General features: G+C 39.2%; 1 protein-coding gene across 1 annotated transcript in view; it reads right to left on the reverse strand.

The window, feature by feature from the left end:
- The window catches only part of pcsk2 (proprotein convertase subtilisin/kexin type 2), a 34,187-nt gene extending 14,422 nt beyond the window's left edge, over positions 1-19,765 (reverse strand). The window contains exons 1-7 of the mRNA XM_061790485.1: positions 19,351-19,765; positions 17,409-17,513; positions 10,492-10,605; positions 10,031-10,139; positions 8,311-8,348; positions 2,828-2,904; positions 460-548 (exon numbers count right to left, since the gene is read on the reverse strand). Of these exons, the coding sequence (XP_061646469.1) occupies positions 460-548; positions 2,828-2,904; positions 8,311-8,348; positions 10,031-10,139; positions 10,492-10,605; positions 17,409-17,513; positions 19,351-19,551 (733 nt within the window). The 5' untranslated portion in view covers positions 19,552-19,765. The remainder of the gene's footprint in view (positions 1-459; positions 549-2,827; positions 2,905-8,310; positions 8,349-10,030; positions 10,140-10,491; positions 10,606-17,408; positions 17,514-19,350) is intronic.
- Between the last annotated feature and the right edge of the window lie 328 nt (positions 19,766-20,093).

Genomic DNA, 20,093 nt, shown 5'->3' on the forward strand with positions numbered 1-20,093 from the left:
TCTTTGTTTCTGTTCGACTGATCGACTCTGATTCTCAATAAAGTGCAATTATATTTCTAAGAAACCACAGCGGAAGCTTAAAAACTCCACTGTGACACAATAAAACTCTTGCGGCATAAAAGGGATACAGATCTTCCATTCTGCTTGACCTAACAGCCGAACAGGACAAAAGGAAAAAAAAAAAAGAAAAAAAAAGACCATGTTTCAAGAAAACCTGATTAGCAATTAAAACATGGAGCTTAGCTAACTGGATTCTTCATCCATCTGTTCCAAAAGTTCAGTATATCCTTGAATTTCTTTCATATTTTTCATGAGAAATAGATCGTTTTTCAGCATCAGTTACCCTTTCGTGCTATTGAACTGTCGCACTATCATACCATTATTGCAATTGCTGTTTGCTCACATCGCAGCCTGTTCGTTGTTATTCCTCTCACCGTCCACATCATGAATGACACATACCTGCCACCTTGGAGTTGTAAGCGACTCCCACGCCGCAGATGTTGTTATTGGCTGCTGCCGACACTTCACCGGCACACCGTGTGCCGTGACTGGTGACAGGAAGGACAAACACATTGAGTTAGGATAGAAGAAGACAGGTTTGCTAGTTTATAATCTATTTTAAATAAAGTGCATTCAACTGGATGTACATTGCAGTTCTAAGCATCCAATTACAATTTAGTGCCTATAATCGATATTTTGACTATTTACATGACCCATATCTGATATCCCTGTTTTGATATATACCTTCAACATAGACAACTGTAAATTAGCCTTTTTATTTGGCCTGGAATATCCCTCCTGGCACCGGTTTAAAGGGACACATTACAGAAAATATACTATTTAATCCATGTTTTCAAATTGTTAATCATTTGTCTACCTCGATGTGTCCACTGCAAGCATCAAATACACAGATTCAACTCTACAGTAATTGACAAGTGTAACTCTGCGACTTGGTGATGAAGTGCTGCTTCCATGAGTGAAAATACAATTGGTGCTTGACCTGCCTTTCTAGGGTCTCGCATGTGCATCGCAGTTCACACTCACTTGTTTCATGGTAACGTTATGATTACAAAAATCAGATGCTAGAAAAAGACTGTAAGCTGTAATTCTGAAACCTTGTGGTATTTATGACAAAAGCATGTCTCGCGATGATATTAAGGCTGAAGAACGGTTTTACACGGTGAAAAAAAATGTAGAACATGTAACCTGGGCATTACTTTGCTGGCCGTCATCTTCAATTATTTTCCTTATTTAATGGTCCATCCATCTCGAATGTAGCATATCTTCACCATATTTAATGGTCCTTGCGTTGGGTGTAATTTTGATTTAGCACAGGTGTGTATACTGTATATCTTTGATAAGCGTATTATTTTATAGTACTATCAGAATCAGAATCATCTTTATTTGCCAAGTATGTCCAAAAAACACACAAAGAATTTGTCTCCGGTAGTTGGAGCCGCTCTAGTACGACAACAGACAGTTAATTGACAGAGAACACTTTTGAGACATAAAGACATTGACAAAAAACAGTCACTGATCAATAAAGGGTTCCTAGTTATCTGGTAATGCCGGTACATTTATTTATTTTATTTTTTTTTGACAATTGTGCAAAAAGATGCAGAGTCCTCTAGCACTTAGAGCAGTTCGAATGACTTATATTGCAATAGTCCGGTGCAATGACCATTGTGCAAGGGGCACCGAGACTTCAAGCGAGTAGTGCGATAATCTGGGACAATGTTGATTGTGCAAATGTTGCAGATACTCCTCAACCAGTGTGCAAATGGAGCAGATGCTACTCTGGCATGAGTGGCCAGTATTGGTCAACAACAGATATGTAATAAACAATTTTCACACTCACAGTGTATATCTGATCAGTTGTTTTGGAAGATATCCGAGTTATATTGGATTGGTATCGACATGAAAAGATGCTTGATTCCTATATGAGGTTATCCAATTCCATGAGTTCGCTTTACGCTGGCATGATGAAAATGCAAATTCTGCCACATGGGTACAAAAACAATCGAATTGTCAATTTAACCTTGTAGGCATAATTGTTTTAAAATTGTGTTGCTACTCTTTGCTGTTGCAAAACTGTAATTTCCCCAATGTGGGACTAAAGTAGCACCTTTCCTGAAAGGCACTGCAGATGTGCAATTAAATATTTAAATCTGAGAACATGCGACTGGTTTCGTTCAATGTCTTTTTTTTTCCGCTTAAGCAGCCTGACATCCATTACTCTTGTCTCGCTCCATATCGGTGTGCACTGTCTGATGCGTCTCTCTCGCCTGCGTCCCTCAAGTTCCCACAGGGACCTTGCAAGAGATGACCCCGTTTCTCCCAGCATGCTTTGCCACCGACAGGAAGCTATTTATAACAGCTGCCTGATTAGCCTCCCAGTCTCAGAGCTGCTGCACTGACAAAACCGGCACACACGTTTCTACATCCCTGAATATATTTCTTTGTATTCTTGCTGTTGTCACGCGTCATAGTGGATCACTGGGACACGGCAAGCAGGATAAAGCACTACAAGGTCGCCTGTGAGCGAACATGCCTCCTTTATCAGCCTTAACTCGGGACCAAAAACAAGTATTGTGCTTTCTAGTGTGTTGTGTTCAGACAATAGCTCTGTTTATACTGCACTATTATGTCCTAATGGAACAAGGTGGAGAGAAAATCAATAGAGAGCTGGTGGACTCTAGGGAAAGCATACAAAAACATATAGTGTGTGTGTGTGTGTGTGTGTGCGTGCACATGCATGCGTGCTTGCTTGTGTGTGTGCGTGTGTGTGTGTGTGTGTGTATAAACAGAGGGCGGTTGAGTGAGCTACCTGTTGAACCAGTCATCAGTGTAGCGTGGAAATGGATACGGGTCATTGCTGCTGAAGTCATAACTGGCATCTGCATTCTGAAAGGATGTGTTTACAAAGAGAACAATATGGTGAAAGAAAGCAAGGAGCATTTTTCTATATCTAATTGCAGCCTATGTGGCCACGATGGCTGTTATTTTGCTGGTTTGAAATATTTCAGCATCGTGGCAATCATTCATGAAAAACCATGATTCAACCACCATCATCCCAATCGTGACATTAAAGTCTTACAAACCACACATATAGACCAGGGATACATTTTTACTAGTTCGCTTTTGAAAATGAAGATATTTTTCATTGGCTTCATACTATCAAAACCAACACATTTCTGATACTGTAAATAGGTATCCTCTGGAAAAGAGGCGCCCCCCCCCCAAAAAAAAAACAAAAAAAACAAAACAATGATAACAACATAATAATGTGATAATAATTTATTCGGTGGAGTGGGGGGGCTTAACAAAAAATACTGCATGTACAATGAAAATGACACAAAAAAAGTTACCAAAGTAAAATACGTCTTGTAATGTACTACAGTACAATGATTTATTTATTTTTTGACAGCCCTATAGAGCAGGTGTGTCAAATTCATTTTTGTCATTGGCCACATCGTAGTTATGACTTCCCTCGGAGGGCCGCTACAACTGTGAACCCAGAGAAATGAAAGATTACCTCCTATACTGTAATTACATACAGTATACACAACACATTGATGAATAGCCAGTTTTGAAATTAGAAGCCTTTTAAAAACAACTTTTTCAACTATTACATTTCTTTTCAAAGGGTAATAAAAAAAAAGATTCTTGCAAATATCTCAATGGTATAACACCAGAACACAATGAGCAATTTTGAATTGCTTTCGCGGGCCACATAAAATGATGTGGCAGGCCGGATCTGGCCCCCGGGCCACCGGTTTGACACCTGTGCTATAGAGCCTTACATTTTCTTCAGTAAAAGCCATAGTACAGATTCTCATTTACTGTTGAGTGTCATGGAGGTACTGCATTACCAGTTATTTCAAAACCCCACTTTATAACTCCAAAACCAGCCCCCAATGTCTACACATATTCAAAATCAATAAGCCTTGAAGACTTATTGACGCCAGTGACGCCAATGCTCTAATCATAACAAACAAACAGGAAGTATGGGGGTTACACACATTCCGATCAATCGCAGATGCAGCCGAACCGTATGAGCCCAAACGTGACAGGAATAGAAAAGACCAAAGAGGAAGAAAATAGGACAAATGCTTTGGAACATTTCATGCTGTCATTCAGGGCTGTGCTGCCTGCTGAGAACTCCCGTTTAACATGTACATCATGTGTTCTCCAGTTCGGAGAAGCATTCATTATCCCCATAGTGGGAAAAGCATCAGATCAATTAACGACCATGTTGACGGGATTGTACCTCTGTCTTTATCTCAATGTAAGCTGTTATTATCTACCCCCATGCAACCTTTGTTATCTCAGCATGATATATGTACTGTTAGTGTCAGATCTGCCATCACTGAGAAACAACTCTGATTAATGAAAAAGGTGAAAGCGAGAACATGGAGGTCCCAAACACATTTTGTGCTCTTGTTAAACCTTGTTGACTTTATTCCACTGGAAATTCCTGCATCCCATCAGTAAGTGTCACTCACAAAGTCGTTTATTTTTAAACTCTACAGAACCTTTTATACAGTCCAGCTACATTGCTCCTTAGAGGCACCTCACAGATATATAAAGTGTATATTATGCCGTTGTTACTAACGATTTTCACATGACCTGTTTTTCCAGCCAGTTATAATATTTAGCCTCAGTGGGACATAATCGGTTCCAAAGTAGATGACGAATGAAGTAAAAATGTTTTCAATTTAGAGGGAAATGACGAGCAACAGGAGACGTATTGACGGAAGTTGTATTAATCACATCCGTCCACTGCACTAAAGCAAACTGAAATTGATTGAATTCTGGTGCTATTGCTCATAAATCAACATCTAATACAGAGAGAACATACGTACAGGTACATTTACCAGAACTGATAACAGATGATAATATTATTATAATGATATAATATAAGAAACTGATACTTATTAAAGCCGTTCACAACATGCTTTTAAATTCTGACTTACTGCTCTATGAAGAAGGAGAATTATTCAAAAGAAAAAAGTAAGTGATAGAACAGTAAAAAAAAAAAAAAAAAATGTGATTGGCCATATGTATTAATTTTATGAGAATAAAATTGTAAAGTAAAAAAAAAGTGAGAAGAATAGAATAAATAGAATAGAATAGAATAGAATAGAATAAAGTTGTAATGTTACCAGAATGGTCTATAAATCACTGAATGGTTTAGGTCCTGAATACATGAAAGAAATGCTAATGGATTATAAACCCAGTTGGGTTCTGAGATCGACAGACTCAGGTCAAATCATGGAGCACAGAGTCCAAAGCAAACATGTTGAAGCAGCATTTAGCTATTATGCTGCACACAAATGGAATAAGTTGACAACAGAAGTGACGTCAGCCCAAAGTGTGAATGTTTTTAAGTCCAGGTTAAAAACTCTTATTTTTTTCTCATGCTTTTAAATGATATTTAATTTTTTTTAAATAACATTTCTTGACCTGTATGTTGTTTAAATGGTTTTCTCTTTGTTTTAAATGTTTATAAGCTGTTTTCTTTATTATTATTTTAATCATGTAAAGCACATTGAGTTACCTTGTGTATGAAATGCGCTATATAAATAAATGCGCTTTGGACTCAAGGTGTAATGCTACAAGAATAAAGTTGCAACATTGTGAGAATAAAATACTAATGGTTATGAGAATAAAGTCTTGATGTAACATAGTCAAGAATAAAGTCATACTATTACGATGATAAAGTTATACAGTAATTATACAAAAATAAAGTTGTATTGTAGCAAGAATAACATTACATCATAAGAGGACAAAGAAGTTCAAGAAAAAAAATTGCAACAAGAATACATTTTGCTATTAAGTTATGATGATTATTATTATTATTATTATTATTATTACTATTAATTAATAATTTTTTAGCCGTTGTCGTGAAGCAATGATACTGAATAACTTGAAAATCTCAACATTTAGCTCGTCTATGCTTGTGACTATTGCTCATAAAATTATTACTATTTTGTAAGAATATGACTTTTTGTAACATTACCACTTTAATCTTGCAATATTATGATTATAACTCTTTTAAATTTCATTTATATGAACATATTTCTGTAACTTTATGCCTTTATTCTTGCAGTAGAATTAATTTTTATTTGGTTCTAATTCCTCTTCGTGTGTTTGTAAACCATGCACATACAGTACTATTTTGACAGCGTGTTTATGTTAGTTCGGCAGAGCTAAAGCAGCTGCAATGAGATATTGAACTTTACTGTCCCTCTTGTGTATCTTCTGAGTCAAGGCACCCTGAATGAAGCTGAAGCTGCTTCATTCAGGCTTCTTTAATCTTTTCAACCAGCAAAACAATCCGGAACATCGCAGGAATGTGATAGCACAGGGTGTCGCCATGGCAACATCAGCATCACCGGCAACAATGTATCCCGAATAAGAGACTTTGAATTTGTAATCACGCACCCCTGTGTCCTGTGCACTATCTCTGAAAACAAAGGGGGAAGATCTATACATCAGCACTGCGCGATGTATAACCCAATGGTTAAAAGTCATCGTAAATTATCTCAATGTCTCCATCCTACTAAAAGGAAAAATCTCATTTACTCCTCTAATACGAGAGCTTGTTTGTTTATGGTTCTTTTAAGCCCAATGAGTGAGATACCCTTTTTAAATGAATGTGCCATGAAATTGCACCATCTGAGTGTGCAGTGTGCTCACAATCAAAACATTACAGTAATTCACCGTATTAATGTCGCTCTGGAGACCTGATGCTAATACTGTATTTGGTTTTATACAATCACATAAGATAATCAAATGATGATATCTTGGGCTGTTAAATCCATCAGATATCACAGTAGCTAATGATATTGCGTCTGAGGCAGCATTGAAGAAACTAAAGCAGGATTACTCACAGAATACAATGACACACACTTACTTGAACGCACTCTGGCTCGAACAAATACGGTTGAAGGCGAAGCGCGCACCATCAAGGCTGCGGAGCGTGCTCCTGCATCACCCCTGCTAAGGCCCACTATTATTTTTGGGTCATGGCTGGTCTGTTCACAGACAAGAAACGAGAAGCGGTACAAAGGCAAATGCCGGACTAAGGCTCACGGGAGGAAGTAATACGAGCTGGATGAAGCGATCTGACTTTTATGGTCCGATGGGGACTCGTTGGTTGGCTTTTTATTACTGGGAGCAGGTTGGCATCTGTGCATTCGGCGGATTCCAGATAGCAGATGGCACATTCACGCTGATCAGTGTCGCTTTTATCAATTAAAAAAAAATGGTATTGCACCAATCATTTCGGTAGGAAAACTACAGTACTTCTCTTACCCTCTGAGGTACTTTTAAATTCCAATTTATCGAACAGCAAAAATTATTCTATGCAAGCTAGTGAGTACAACATTGCATTGCGGAATTGTTGTGCCGGTTACTTGGGCACAAAAAAAGCGGCTTGTAGTACCGTTTTTTCTATTCCAACTTAGGGCAGAAGTCTCCGTTGCCCCAAACAGCAGAGAAAGGACAGGGAGAAATGGAAGGAAGATAAAATAAGATATTCGGGCCAGGAGATGAAAAAAACAACAACAATGGTAGAACGAAATCAGAGTTATGAGACTATGGTTGAAAAATGACAAGCAAGAACTCATACATACAGTATATGACAAAATCATGATTTATGATGAAAAGGTAGTAATTTTACAGTAAAAATATTTTTGTAACTTTTGTTGTTTTGTTGTTGTAAGTTTACTGCTGTATTTACAGTATTTTCTTTTCAGTGTGGCCCTAATGTTTACACCCATTTTGGAAATGTTTCCATAAATATATTTACAGTAAATTACTGCTACCAAAAAAAAAAAAAAAGAAAAACTAGCAACCTTTTTTCTCCACAGCACCATCTGCTGGATCAGGTGGGCACTTGGCCCGAACACAAAATTGATGATGTAGTTTTAAGCTACAAATATCATGGTCAAATAATTCCGTATTTCCTTGTTATGTCATCTTCCCGCTTGTCCTTTAAGCTTTTATCAGTATGCTGGAGGTACAGCATCACATTATGCAGCTCCAACTACCCTGGCATTATCTGCGCTGGTCACAGATCGGCCTGCCACAGTGCGGCGTGCATTAACATTCAACAGCTCGGCCGTTCCCGTTACCACCTCCCACCCCGCTTCTGCGTCCTCCACCAAGCATGACAAGGAGACTCAGCAGCCATGACGGTGCCTTGGAAAGCACCTGGCATCGGCCAACTGACGCCACGCGCCCGCTTTGCTCAATAACAGGATGAGAAAGGGAACTTTTGCAATTCAATCATGAGGTACTCACATAATTAGATGCCAGGTCTGGATGCAGATAGTCGATGCCTGAAATGCAATTTTGACATTCATATTACGGACAGCTAATCATGTGACACGGTGCTTTAAGAGAATAATGTCATCTGTATTTTTCACCACAATTTGTATTTGAAATTATAGAAAGCTGTCTTAATTTTCACACACAGTCTATTGAGATCCAACACAAGGGGAGTAAAAATCCTGCCCTTACAAAGATAATATTGCTCTGTTTTGATTGACACTGGTAATCACAGATATATTCATCTAACAATGATACTCTTATTATGGCTTTTTATCTTGCATTGCAACATTGTTTATTAATTAGTTTATTTTTTCAGACTTAATAAACAGCTCAAATTAATTCAATAAAGACAGTGAGAGTTTACCTCGCCAAATTGTGAGACCACTTGTAGTGTGAATGCATTCGCAGACTGTCGTGGTTCGTCAAATATTGAGATAAAAATAGAGCGCCAACACTGTTAAGCCATTAATTACTGATTTAGAAAGAGCTTTCAATTTATAAACCATTTACAAGAATACCCTTGTTGTAATGTGGTGCCAATTTGATGTTTATGATATGGTTTTCAGTGGTGTAAAACTGTCCTCTAACATACCGGGAGGCATTATTTATAATATTATGTGTATTTTATTTGCTTGTCCTTATTAGGATCGCAGATGACTTTGGGCAAGAGGCGCCACAGTCACAGGGCACATAAAGGCAAACAACCATTCACTCTCACATTCACATCTATGGACAATTGAAGTCTTCAATTACCATAAAATGCATTTATGGGGGGTTTGGCAGGAAGCAGAGTACCCGAAGAATACCCAGGAATAGCACGAGTAGAACATGTAAACTCCACACAGGAAGGCTGGAGCCAAGACTGAAACCCCAAAACTCAGAACTGTGAGGCAGACCTAATAACCACTACCTCACCATGCTGCCTAAGTGTTGTTTTATTCAATTTCCATTTTACGGTGGCCGAAATGCACTGCAAACGGCCATATTTTCCATAGCGGGAATGACGCAAGACAAAAACCACACAAGCAAATAAAACAACTGCAAAAGAAAAATCCTGCAAGATAAAAATGCTGCAATCACAGAAAACAACTGCAAAAGAAAAATGCTTACAAACACAACAACAACAACTGCAAGCGAGAGGTTGCACCCCCCACTGGCCTGGCAGACTTCTATTGTTTAACATGAATGTGCAGCATTTCTCTCTCGCAGTTGTTTTGGGATTTGTGTTTGTGTGTTTGTGTGTGTGTTTGTGTGTGTGTGTGTGTGTGTGTGAGTGTGTCTGCAGCATTTTGCAGTTGTTTTCTGTCATTTCAGGGTTTTTATCTTGCAGCATTTTTCTTTTGCAGTTGTTTTCTGTGATTGCAGCATGTTTTTCTTGCTGCATTTTTCATTTGCAGCTGTTTTCTATAATTGCAGCATTGTTAAATTGCAGCATAAGCCCGTTTGCAACACATTTCCTCCTGTCAACCACCGTACATTTTAAAATTGTGTTAACATATATATAAATTACATTTTAACTTTATATTTGTGAATTTTGAGTTTTTTGGTTCAAAATTATTCAGAGAACTTTGGACACACGTTCTCATTTAATGATACTGTATATACAACAAATCGACTTTGTGTGTTAATGAAAATGTGGAAAGTAACACGGGCAGGCCCTCAAGTGTTGTGAAATAAAAATTGTTAATACCGTCATCCATGATCGCAATGGTGACTCCTTGGCCCGTGTAGCCCAGTTGCCAGGCTTCAGCCACATTAAGATCCAGCCCGGGGGTCCCGTCTGCCTGCCCTGTGTTGATCTAATCACGCAAAATATTAAACCATGACTCACAGCATGCAGGTGGGGGAGAGAAAAAAAAAACAGTAACACAGAGGATGTTTGTGTGTGGGTGTGTGTGGAAGGCTTTGGTGAAGGCATCGTCAGAGATAACAGTGTATCTCGCTAAAGACGGCCTGGGCTGTGTTCTTCCGATGAAGAGCGGCGGGCTTGCAGCAGCCGTAAATGTCACGCTTGCCACTCAGGCTTAAACGAGAGGGGCGCTGCGCATGCGGCGGTGTATTGGCATGGCTAATTAAAGCGTGACTGCACTGATTGTGGAAGACGTGGGGAATATGTATGCTTATGAAGGTTGGGTCAGGACGGTGACTCACCAGGTACCACTGTTTGGTGAACAGTGGATCGCTTATATTCACTTCCATGTCGTCTAAACTTCGGTAGCCACGTTTCTGACGATTAAACCCATCTTGGTCCAGAATGTTCTTCACCTAGGAAAGAATTCATAGCTTTGTTTCTACAACCCAATTCCAAAGAAGTTGGGACGTTGTGTTAAACATCAATAAAAACAGAATACAATGATTTGCAAATCATGTTCAACCTATATTTACTTGGATACACTACAAAGATAAGATATGTAATCTTCAAACTGACAAATTGATTGTTTTATAGCAAATAATCATGAACTTAGAATTTTATGGCTGCAACGCGTTCCAAAAAACCTGGGACAGGTGGCAAAAAAGACTGCGAAAGTTGCTTTTGTTTGCATCAGTGGGTATCCGGCAAAATTACGAGTTGCTTACGAGCCAATATTTGTACCACTCGCTAGCACCCTTAAAATGCCACAATTTTCAAATCAGCTCGGTGTCGTTACTTAAATTCCCAAGCGTTATGTATGTTGTGTTATTCAGGCTACAATAATACATTGAAACACAAAGCATTGTGGATATATTATGAGCAGGAAGTATGGCTCAAATGCCTCTCAGGCTAAATAATGTGTGCCACCGTGTTTAATAAACAGTTGACTTCCTGTGATTTTTCATGATTTTGAAGCCTCATTTTATATACTTGGCCATTTTTTGAATAATTCAAATTTGTCAGGGTTTTTAAGAACACTCCTCGCTTTGGTGTGTCAAATTTACAATACATGTTTATTTTAATTTTACTTTAAGTTCATAACTAGGATGGACGCTTGATTGGATGCACCTCCATTTTTTAACGCCCCTGAGATTAGCTCGGACGACTTGATTATATTCGGACAACATTTGATGGGAGGGTTTGGGACAATGCCTTGTAATCCAATTACATTTTAAAAGAAACAGATCTGTAACATGGAAAATTAAATACAATGAATACAATAAAAAAATAGCACAATATAACTGATACTTTACCTTTCAAGTGTATTTTGCCTTTTCTTTTGCTTTTTGTGTTGGGGATTGATCCTGCTGTAGCAGGTTAATAGAGGTGGTGAAAAAAAATGTAAAAGTGTGCTGATGATGTGTAGCACATCTGCCTCACAGTTCTGAGGACCGGGGTTCAAATCCCGGCCTCGCCTGTGTGGAGTTTGCATGTTCTCCCCGTGCCTGCGTGAGTTTTCTCCGCGTACTCTGGTTTTCTCCCACATCCCAAAAACATGCATGGTAGGTTAAGTGAAGACTCTAAATTGCCCGTAGGTGTGAATATGAGTGTGAATGGTTGTTTGTTTACATGTGCCCTGCGACTGGCTGGCAAGCAGTTCAGGGTGTACCGCGCCTCCTGCCCGCAGTTAGCTGGGATAGGCTCCAGCATACCCACGACCCTAGTGAGGATAAGCAGTATGGAAAATGGATGGAGGGATGGACGTGATGATGATCAGCTTGTTGACCGTGACTTGAACCAGAGAACAATGAGCCACATGCTGCATTACCAAATTTAAAGACCTAGACATTATCAGATCATGGAGCACCATGCGCTGGTCATTTTAACTAACATTATCAAAGTTAAGGAAAATATTATATATATATATATATATATATATATTTATTTATTTATATTATTATACAGTGTTAGAGTTCTTTTTAAACTTACATGATGTTAAAGAGGTCAGTGTTGGACAATTCAAAAATAATAGCTTTTTTTGAAATGGTTAAATTCTTTTTAGACTTCTATGATCATTAACAGTGTTAAAATGTTCCTTAAAGCTTTGCCTGTGCAGCTGAAGGTTTTACGATGGTTGACTCTAAAACAGATTATTTACATTTGAAAAAGACAAAAGATGCTTTTTTTGTGTGTGACTGTCTGTTCCTCAAGTCCACAAAACCCAAACACACATAATTCTTGTCAGCGGTTCAAAATGTCCGCCAGCACATACATTCGGGTGACTAAGTCCCCTCCGGTGTGACCGAGGTACAAAAACAAGCATTGTGGGTGTTTTTAACTGCCGCTGATAGATAAGGCAGTATAGAGCATCACTCAAGATGGCCTTTTAAAACCTATTCATCTTTTTACGGAATACTCTGGGCACTCGGGAAGGGCACAGCACGCACGGTCAATCAACGGAATCAGACGATCCGTCAAATGACAGCCCTCAAATTCCACATATTTGAAAGTATACACCGTCGATACATTTTTTTTAAATAGTATTTCATTTCACAATACCCGTTTAACAACAATTGCACATGTTGCTCAGACATAAAGGGAAGTTGGAAAAAAAATGCAATACAAGACTGAAAAAAAAACAACGCTGCATTTCATACTAAAACAATGAGAAATGGTCAAATTCAAACAGTTGGTATGCTCATATATTGTGAGCTTGGAACGCGTGTACAAAAGGTGCGAAGGCGGATTGTTCAGATTTTCCCATGTTGCCCTGTATTAAGGTACTAATGATTAATAATTCCAATGAGAATTGGTGCAATGCTAACATGCTAGCAGCTTGTATGCTAACAGAGGGTAAAGTAACGCCAGGGTTCCTGAATGAGCTGAACAGTTTGTCGCTGGAATGGTTTGTCCAGTGTAGAGGAGTTAGGAAAATGGTTACAAGGTTATAATTCATTTCAGAATTTTGTCATTTAAAATGTGGACTTTTGGAAAAGAAAAAAAGCGGAACTTGTTCCAAAGATGTCTTGAATGAGGTTAACATTTTACAGTTGGGATGGTTTCAATCTGTTGAATGAGTTGAGATATCATCTATGGAACGTTATTTGTAAGTTATTGTAGAAAGTCTGAATTCATTTCAATGTTTTTTTGTTTTTTTGTTCTTTTTGTGGAAATGTTGAGTTGTGGGAAACGTGGAAATTTTCTCTGTATAAAAAAAAATTGTCCCCAAGATGCCCTGCATAAACTGAACATTTAGAGGCACCAATGGTTTGAATCTGTGATAAATGTGGACAGTAGTCGGGAGAATAATAATACAGTACATGTAAAAAATTTGGTCTTTAACATTCACACAGTAACTATTATCTTCAACAGAAATAGCCTTCTGATTGCTTTTGTAGTTGTTCCAAGAGGGCAAGTACTGGACATTTTAGGAATCATACAGACTGGAAAGGAAAAGGAGTCATGAAAGAAGTGGGTCATTGTGCTCCACTAACAGATTCCTACCAAGACTCCTGGGAAAATAGAAAAATCAATGTAACCCTCCCCTTCAGTACATTTTGTGCTTCCAGGAATGCACACGATTGTATAAGCCGTTCTGACATTTTACAGATAATTAATATCTCCTCCGCTAATGGTTTGGTTACTGGTTTTGTTGTGCGTCGTCCCATTAATGCACTCTAACGGCGATTTAACATTAGTGCTATTCTAAAGGCCTAGTTTACTATTTCTTGCAGCAAGCTTATTTTAAAACAGATGCTACATGGTCGACGGCAGGAAGACACTCGACAGCATGATAAACAGGCGATATTAAATCAGTCATGCACGGGAGCCAATACCTGAGGCGGTGCATAGGATGGATATAAAATGTAATAACACAACCCTGTTAAAACGGCAGGATCATCTCATGCGTAAAAATTAGAACACTGTAAATGTTTATATTTTGAGATATCGATTTTTTTTTTTTTTTGCTAACCAGAGCTCACAACAGCCAACTACCCACTCTCATTCACTGACTACTATGTCACGCAACAAGCCTGACACCACCTATTAAAACCACACACCCTCAAAGTCACGGATATTATAGAGTAGAATGTGATGATGGCGACCACCAAGTGGACAGCAATAATACCTACACCTCACATGGACATTTTGTTGTTATCCCATTACTGAATTAATCGATGGGCTAATCGGTAGAATATTCTATTCTAAAAATATTCGATAACTGTAGCCCTAATGTAAATTATAATGCATTTACAAAACTCTAACATTGGCAACAAAAGTTTAAAAAATAAATACAAATATTTGACTCTTTGCCTTCCATTTTCTTTTTGTGTTTTTTGTAATGCTGTCAAAAAAAAGGATACCAGGAAAAGGTCAGAAGAAGCTAGACTGTGTCTTTGTGGATCAAGAGAAAACCTATGTCAGAGTACCCAGAGAGGAACTGTGGTACTGCATGCGGAAGTCTGGAGTGGCACAGAAGTATGTTAGAATAATACAGGACATGTACGAGGGCAGCAGAACAGTGGTGAGGTGTGCTGTAGGTGTGACAGATGAATTTAAGGTGGAGGTGGGACTGCATCAGGGATCAGCTCTGAGCCCCTTCCTGTTTGCAGTGGTGATGGATAGGCTGACAGATGAGGACGTGGACCATGATGTTTGCAGATGACACTGTGATCTGCAGTGAAAGCAGGGAGCAGGTGGAGGAACAGTTAGAAAGATGGAGGCATGCACTGGAAAGCAGAGGAATGAAGATGTGCCGAAGTAAGACAGGATATAGGTGCATGAAAGAGAGGGGTGGTAGGGGAAGAGGCTACAGGGAGAAAAGATAGCAAGGGTGGAGGACATTAAGTATTTGGGGTCAACCGCCCAGAGCAATGGTGAGTGTGGTCAGGAAGTGAAGAACTGAATCCAAGCAGGTTGGAATGGGTGGAGGAAGGTGTCAGGTGTGTTATGCGACAGAAGAGTCTCTGCTAGGATGAAGGGCAAAGTTTATAAAAGAGTGGTGAGAACAGCCATGATGTACGGATTAGAGACAGTGGCACTGAAGAGACAACAGGAAGCAGACCTGGAGGTGGCGGAAATGAAGATGTTGAGGTTCACTCTCGGAGTGACCAGGTTGGATAAAATTAGAAATGAGATCATCAGAGGGACAGCCAAGGTTCAATGTTTTGGAGACAAAGTTAGAGAGAGCAGACTTCGATGGTTTAGACACATCCAGAGGAGAGAGAGTCAGTATATTGGTAGAAGGGTCATGAGGATGGAGTTGCCAGGCAAGAGAGCTAGAGGAAGACCAAAGAGAAGCTTGATGGATGTCGTGAGGGAAGACATGAGGGCAGTTGGTGTTAGAGAGGAGGATGCAGGAGATAGGCTTACATGGAAAAGGATGACGCGCTGTGGCGACTCCTAACGGGACAAGCCGAAAGGAAAAGCTCACCTCCCTGGCACATGCAGTAATCCTTCCTCTGCACGTCATAATTTATCATTTTAAGAGGTTTGTTTGTAGTTTAAAATTAAGGCTGTATGTTGTGCATACTGTACATGCTGTACATTGTTTTTTTTTGTTCAACGAGAGCATGTGAGACAACTGTCATTTACTCCACATACCCAGTGTCACCGCTGCACCCACTGTTAACTAAGTACCACTTATCTCCTCATAAAGTTCCACAGGAAGACGTTTGAAAACATGAATTTAAAGGGGGGAAAAAAATACATAAATACGTTTCTAGAACTCTCTTCTTAAAAGGCACCTCATAAAAAGACAGTGGATGATTCAGCGTTTTTGAGTGACTAAGTGGCGTTTAACAGAGAAAAACAGTTCATATGAGTCAGACAGTAACTGATGTTTTGAGAATAAAAGGATCATAACATCAATAAACCAATCTCACTGACAACAAATATACGCATTTCCTACATAAAGCAGTGAAAACCAAATATTTTATTCCAATGTTTGTTTTTACAGTAGCAATTAGAGCAGTTATATCCTGCGAATCCATGCTCATGTGATTGATATCAGTTAATGTTACATTACTAATGAAATCCACTTGTGACATCATTGCTGTGCACTGGAAAATGCTCGCCTCGTTTCCTCCCTTCAACGTATTTTACATTATAACGCAGAGCTGGTTTTCCACGAAATAAATAAATAATAAAGAATTTAGGATTGCTTCAACAAGATTAATGTTTTTTTTCCATTTATGTTAAAAGTCCCATGTTTCGGCTATTTAGACCTCCATAGAGTGAGTCTCTAGCATGGAGTTAATATAAAAGTGTAAATTTCATTTAAAAAAAAAAAAAAAAAAACTCCTTGGTTTTGTCTTACAGGTGTCCAGAAAAGCCCACTCTGACAGCGACTTCTGTTTGACCCAGTTTGGTATCCACTTTGTCCATATTTGGCTAAGTTCCGCCCCCTTTCCTCTGATTGGGTGCCCCTGTGTAGAAAACCCACTTGCGAGACCACACGTGTTTGTTATGTTGGCAGCACTGGCTCGGAGCGGAGAGATAGGCAGAGATCTTCGCTAGTGACGTAGATAAGCTCGAGAAATTCGAATGACCTGATTTCAGACCTCTCGGCAGAAAAAAGTCTGGAGTTTAGGAATGAGTGGACAATTTTAATCCTCATAACTGTGAGGCTGACGCTCTAACCAGTCGTTCACCGTGCCGCCCTACTGTATATTCCAAATGACTAAATTCTGTAAAAAGAAAACACTTTAAATTGTGTAATCCTTACAGTTAGGATAAATCAATAAGTAACAATAAGTCCTCAAATTTTTAGCACGTACATAACTACAACTGTAATCTGTCACTGTACTGTCACTGTTGAATTGGGAAAACCGATTTCCTATTGGTGGGTTTTCCATTGGCAACACCAATTATTCGGTAGTAAAAATAGTTCCTGATCAGCCAAGCGAATTCAAGTGTGCCCAGCTGAAACAGAATGGCTAGAAATTACAAAAATAAATAAATGAGAAATAAACACACAAGCTAACATTGCATTATAACACTCCATAGTCTCCAACTTGGCTGCAGCAGCCCTCAGTTTCCTGTTGGATAAAATACATCTCCCTGACAACAGCTAGATGCAAAGAAGTAATGACAGGAGAGCCACTGTATGACAGTGTTGTGTCAATGTGGTCTCGTTGATCGATGTTATCATATTTCCATGTATTTTGTGCATTTTAGTTTAATGTTACGGTCGTAAAACATGTCTTATAGTTACCCTGTTGTCTTTCTGGAGCCGCTGTCTCCCATGAGCGCTGCGTTTGCTCCTCCTCTTGGAAGTATCCTGAGGATAGAAGTGGTAAAGCCCCTTTCCAAAGGCCACCTAAAAATAAAAATAACAAGGTGCACAAAGGAGACGTATAAGAATAGGTAGAAAACTAGCCCCAATCGGCATGCAATTGCCAGACGACAATTCACGGACAATGGAGGAAGGTTGAAGAAAGGGGACTGATTTCCAGGCTTCCGTGAAAGGGGCACGGGGGTCTATTTTAAGGCACGAGTGCTAGAATCAAACCTAATGCATGGTGAGAGGCAGTAAAATGAGATGCATGGCTTTTTTTCCTTGGGCACCGTGCCCGGATTAAAGACCCCCTTATGCTTGAAAACCGCCTGGGTTGGGGCAGGTCAATCCACAGTATAAACGCTCTCACATGAGCCTGCTTGATGGGATGTGAAAATAACATGGATGACTATTGTTGTCTTTCACTGCTCTCAACAATAAAAACAAGGATTCAATAGAAGCTGCACACAAGTCCATTTCCGGTGCCCTCATCTTGTTAATTAAGCAACATTTGAAGATAGTTCAAACAACGCAGCCTTTGTTTAATGATGCATATCCCATCAAGACAAATATAGCTGCCGATTACATAACCTGGGAGGGGAGGAGGGAGGTAGGATGGGAGGGGGGTTTTCTACTGTACAAGAACGGGAATTACCGATCACACAAATGCCGCACAGCAAATATTACAATAACGAAGTACAGTTTGACACATTCATTACTAAACAGAAGATCCTTCTTCAGAGTCAGAGCCGTGCTATACGGCTCATTGCCTCCAACAATCCCCCCACGTCCATTTTGACAGGCCCTCACACTGTCAAAGGCACAGATAGGGGGGGGGGTGATCATTTCTACTTCTCCATCATAGAGGCCTTGTTAGTGTTTCGTTCATGTACAGTACATGTTATCCAGTCATTTCACGCCATGTCTTCAGAGTGAGCAAAATGTCATACATAGTGATGGACGTGTGTGTGTGTGTGTGAGAGTGTGTGTGTGTGTGTGTGTGTGTGTGCGTGTTTGTGTGTGTGTGTGTGTGTCACGACTCCTAAAAATGTGTGTACGGAGAGGCGGGAGAATATTTTTAAGGTTGGGCAATACAAAAAAAAATGTTAATATTTTATGTTTTATCCATGTTGTTGTTGTTGTTATATGTTTAAAATATATTAAAATCCATAAAATGGTATTTTTAGCAATTTATCACAAAAAATAAATGAATTCTTCCATGTAATTTCAGTGTTTCTTTAAAATAAATTATTGTTTTGATTAGGCAGGTGCTAAATATAAAATTGAATACATTTTTGGTTTTAATCTGATATATATATATATATATACTGTAGTGAAATTCAAGTTTTTTTTATGAAAACTAGTATTTAATTATCAATTTATTAAATTTTTTTAATCGATTTACAGTCATTTTATGTGACTTACGATATTTTATTATCGATTAATTTAGATGCATTTTCATGTATCTATTTAAATTTATTTTTATGCATTGTATTATCTATTCATTTATTTAATTTGTTAGAATTATATTCATGTACTTTCATGTGTTTTATTTATTTATTTATTTTCAATATATGAGTGTATTTAGGTGTATTTTAATACATTATCTATTTATTAATTAGATTATTGTCTATTTATCTATAATCCGTGTATTATATGTTCAATATCTATTTACTTATTTGACTCATTGTATGTCTAAAAATGAAATGAAATATTTTGGGTCACATTGAGGTCATGCCCCTCCAGTCTGCCTTGTAGTGGGATGTGATGTCAGCGATTAAACAGAAGTCCGATTAAAACAAAAGAAAACAAACACTTGCGAAAATCTTGTTTTAAAATCCATGTTTATACTGAGGTTTTGTTTCTCCGAGCATCCTACCTTGCGAGCACTCTGGTACCCATGTTGCGCTGCAAGTTGATGCGCCTCCTCCTCCGGCGCCTCCTCGCGCAACTGGACCACAACATGCTCCGTGGAGTGCCTCTCCGCAGCCTGCGTCGCCGTCGCCAACAGCAGCAGCAGCGCGTTCAGCACCACCATAAATCCCACGCGTGTCCCTGCACGGCGGGGAGATCCGCGCATCGTGACCAGCTTGTGTCAATAACCTGCGTGCGTGTGTGTGTGCACGCGCCTTCTTGCCTGGGTTGCCCGTCGGCTTGTGTTTGGATGTTTGGAGGGAGGGATGCTAGTGGTGGGAGATGAGAGGAGGAGGAGGAGGAGGAGGGGAAGGAGGAGGAATCAGAGGTTTTGCGCGCGCATCTCCTCTGCAAGTTGATGTTTCCTCTCCTGCTGCGGGTCGAGTGGGGCGCTCGTGTGTGCTACGTGTGGCAAACGTGCATTCTCAGCTTTGTGTACCTCCTCCTCCTCCTCCTTCTCCTCACAACCCGTGACATTGGCCAATTGGGCCCATGCCTTGTGTGTCCTGTTGTTCTTTCACTTTCAGCACCTTGGAGAGATCCTGCTCTGCTTGCATGAAAACCAATAGTAAATAGCATTCTCTTTTATATGTTTTTATTATTTTTTTGTAATTGTATTGATGGAACATATTTAAAAACAAATCAACATTCTGGTCGATTCTGGTCTATCCATTCACTTATCTATACCAGGGGTGTGAAACACATTTT

Source organism: Phyllopteryx taeniolatus, chromosome 11 (assembly GCF_024500385.1).
Source record: "Phyllopteryx taeniolatus isolate TA_2022b chromosome 11, UOR_Ptae_1.2, whole genome shotgun sequence".
Classification (NCBI taxonomy): Eukaryota; Metazoa; Chordata; class Actinopteri; order Syngnathiformes; family Syngnathidae; genus Phyllopteryx; species Phyllopteryx taeniolatus.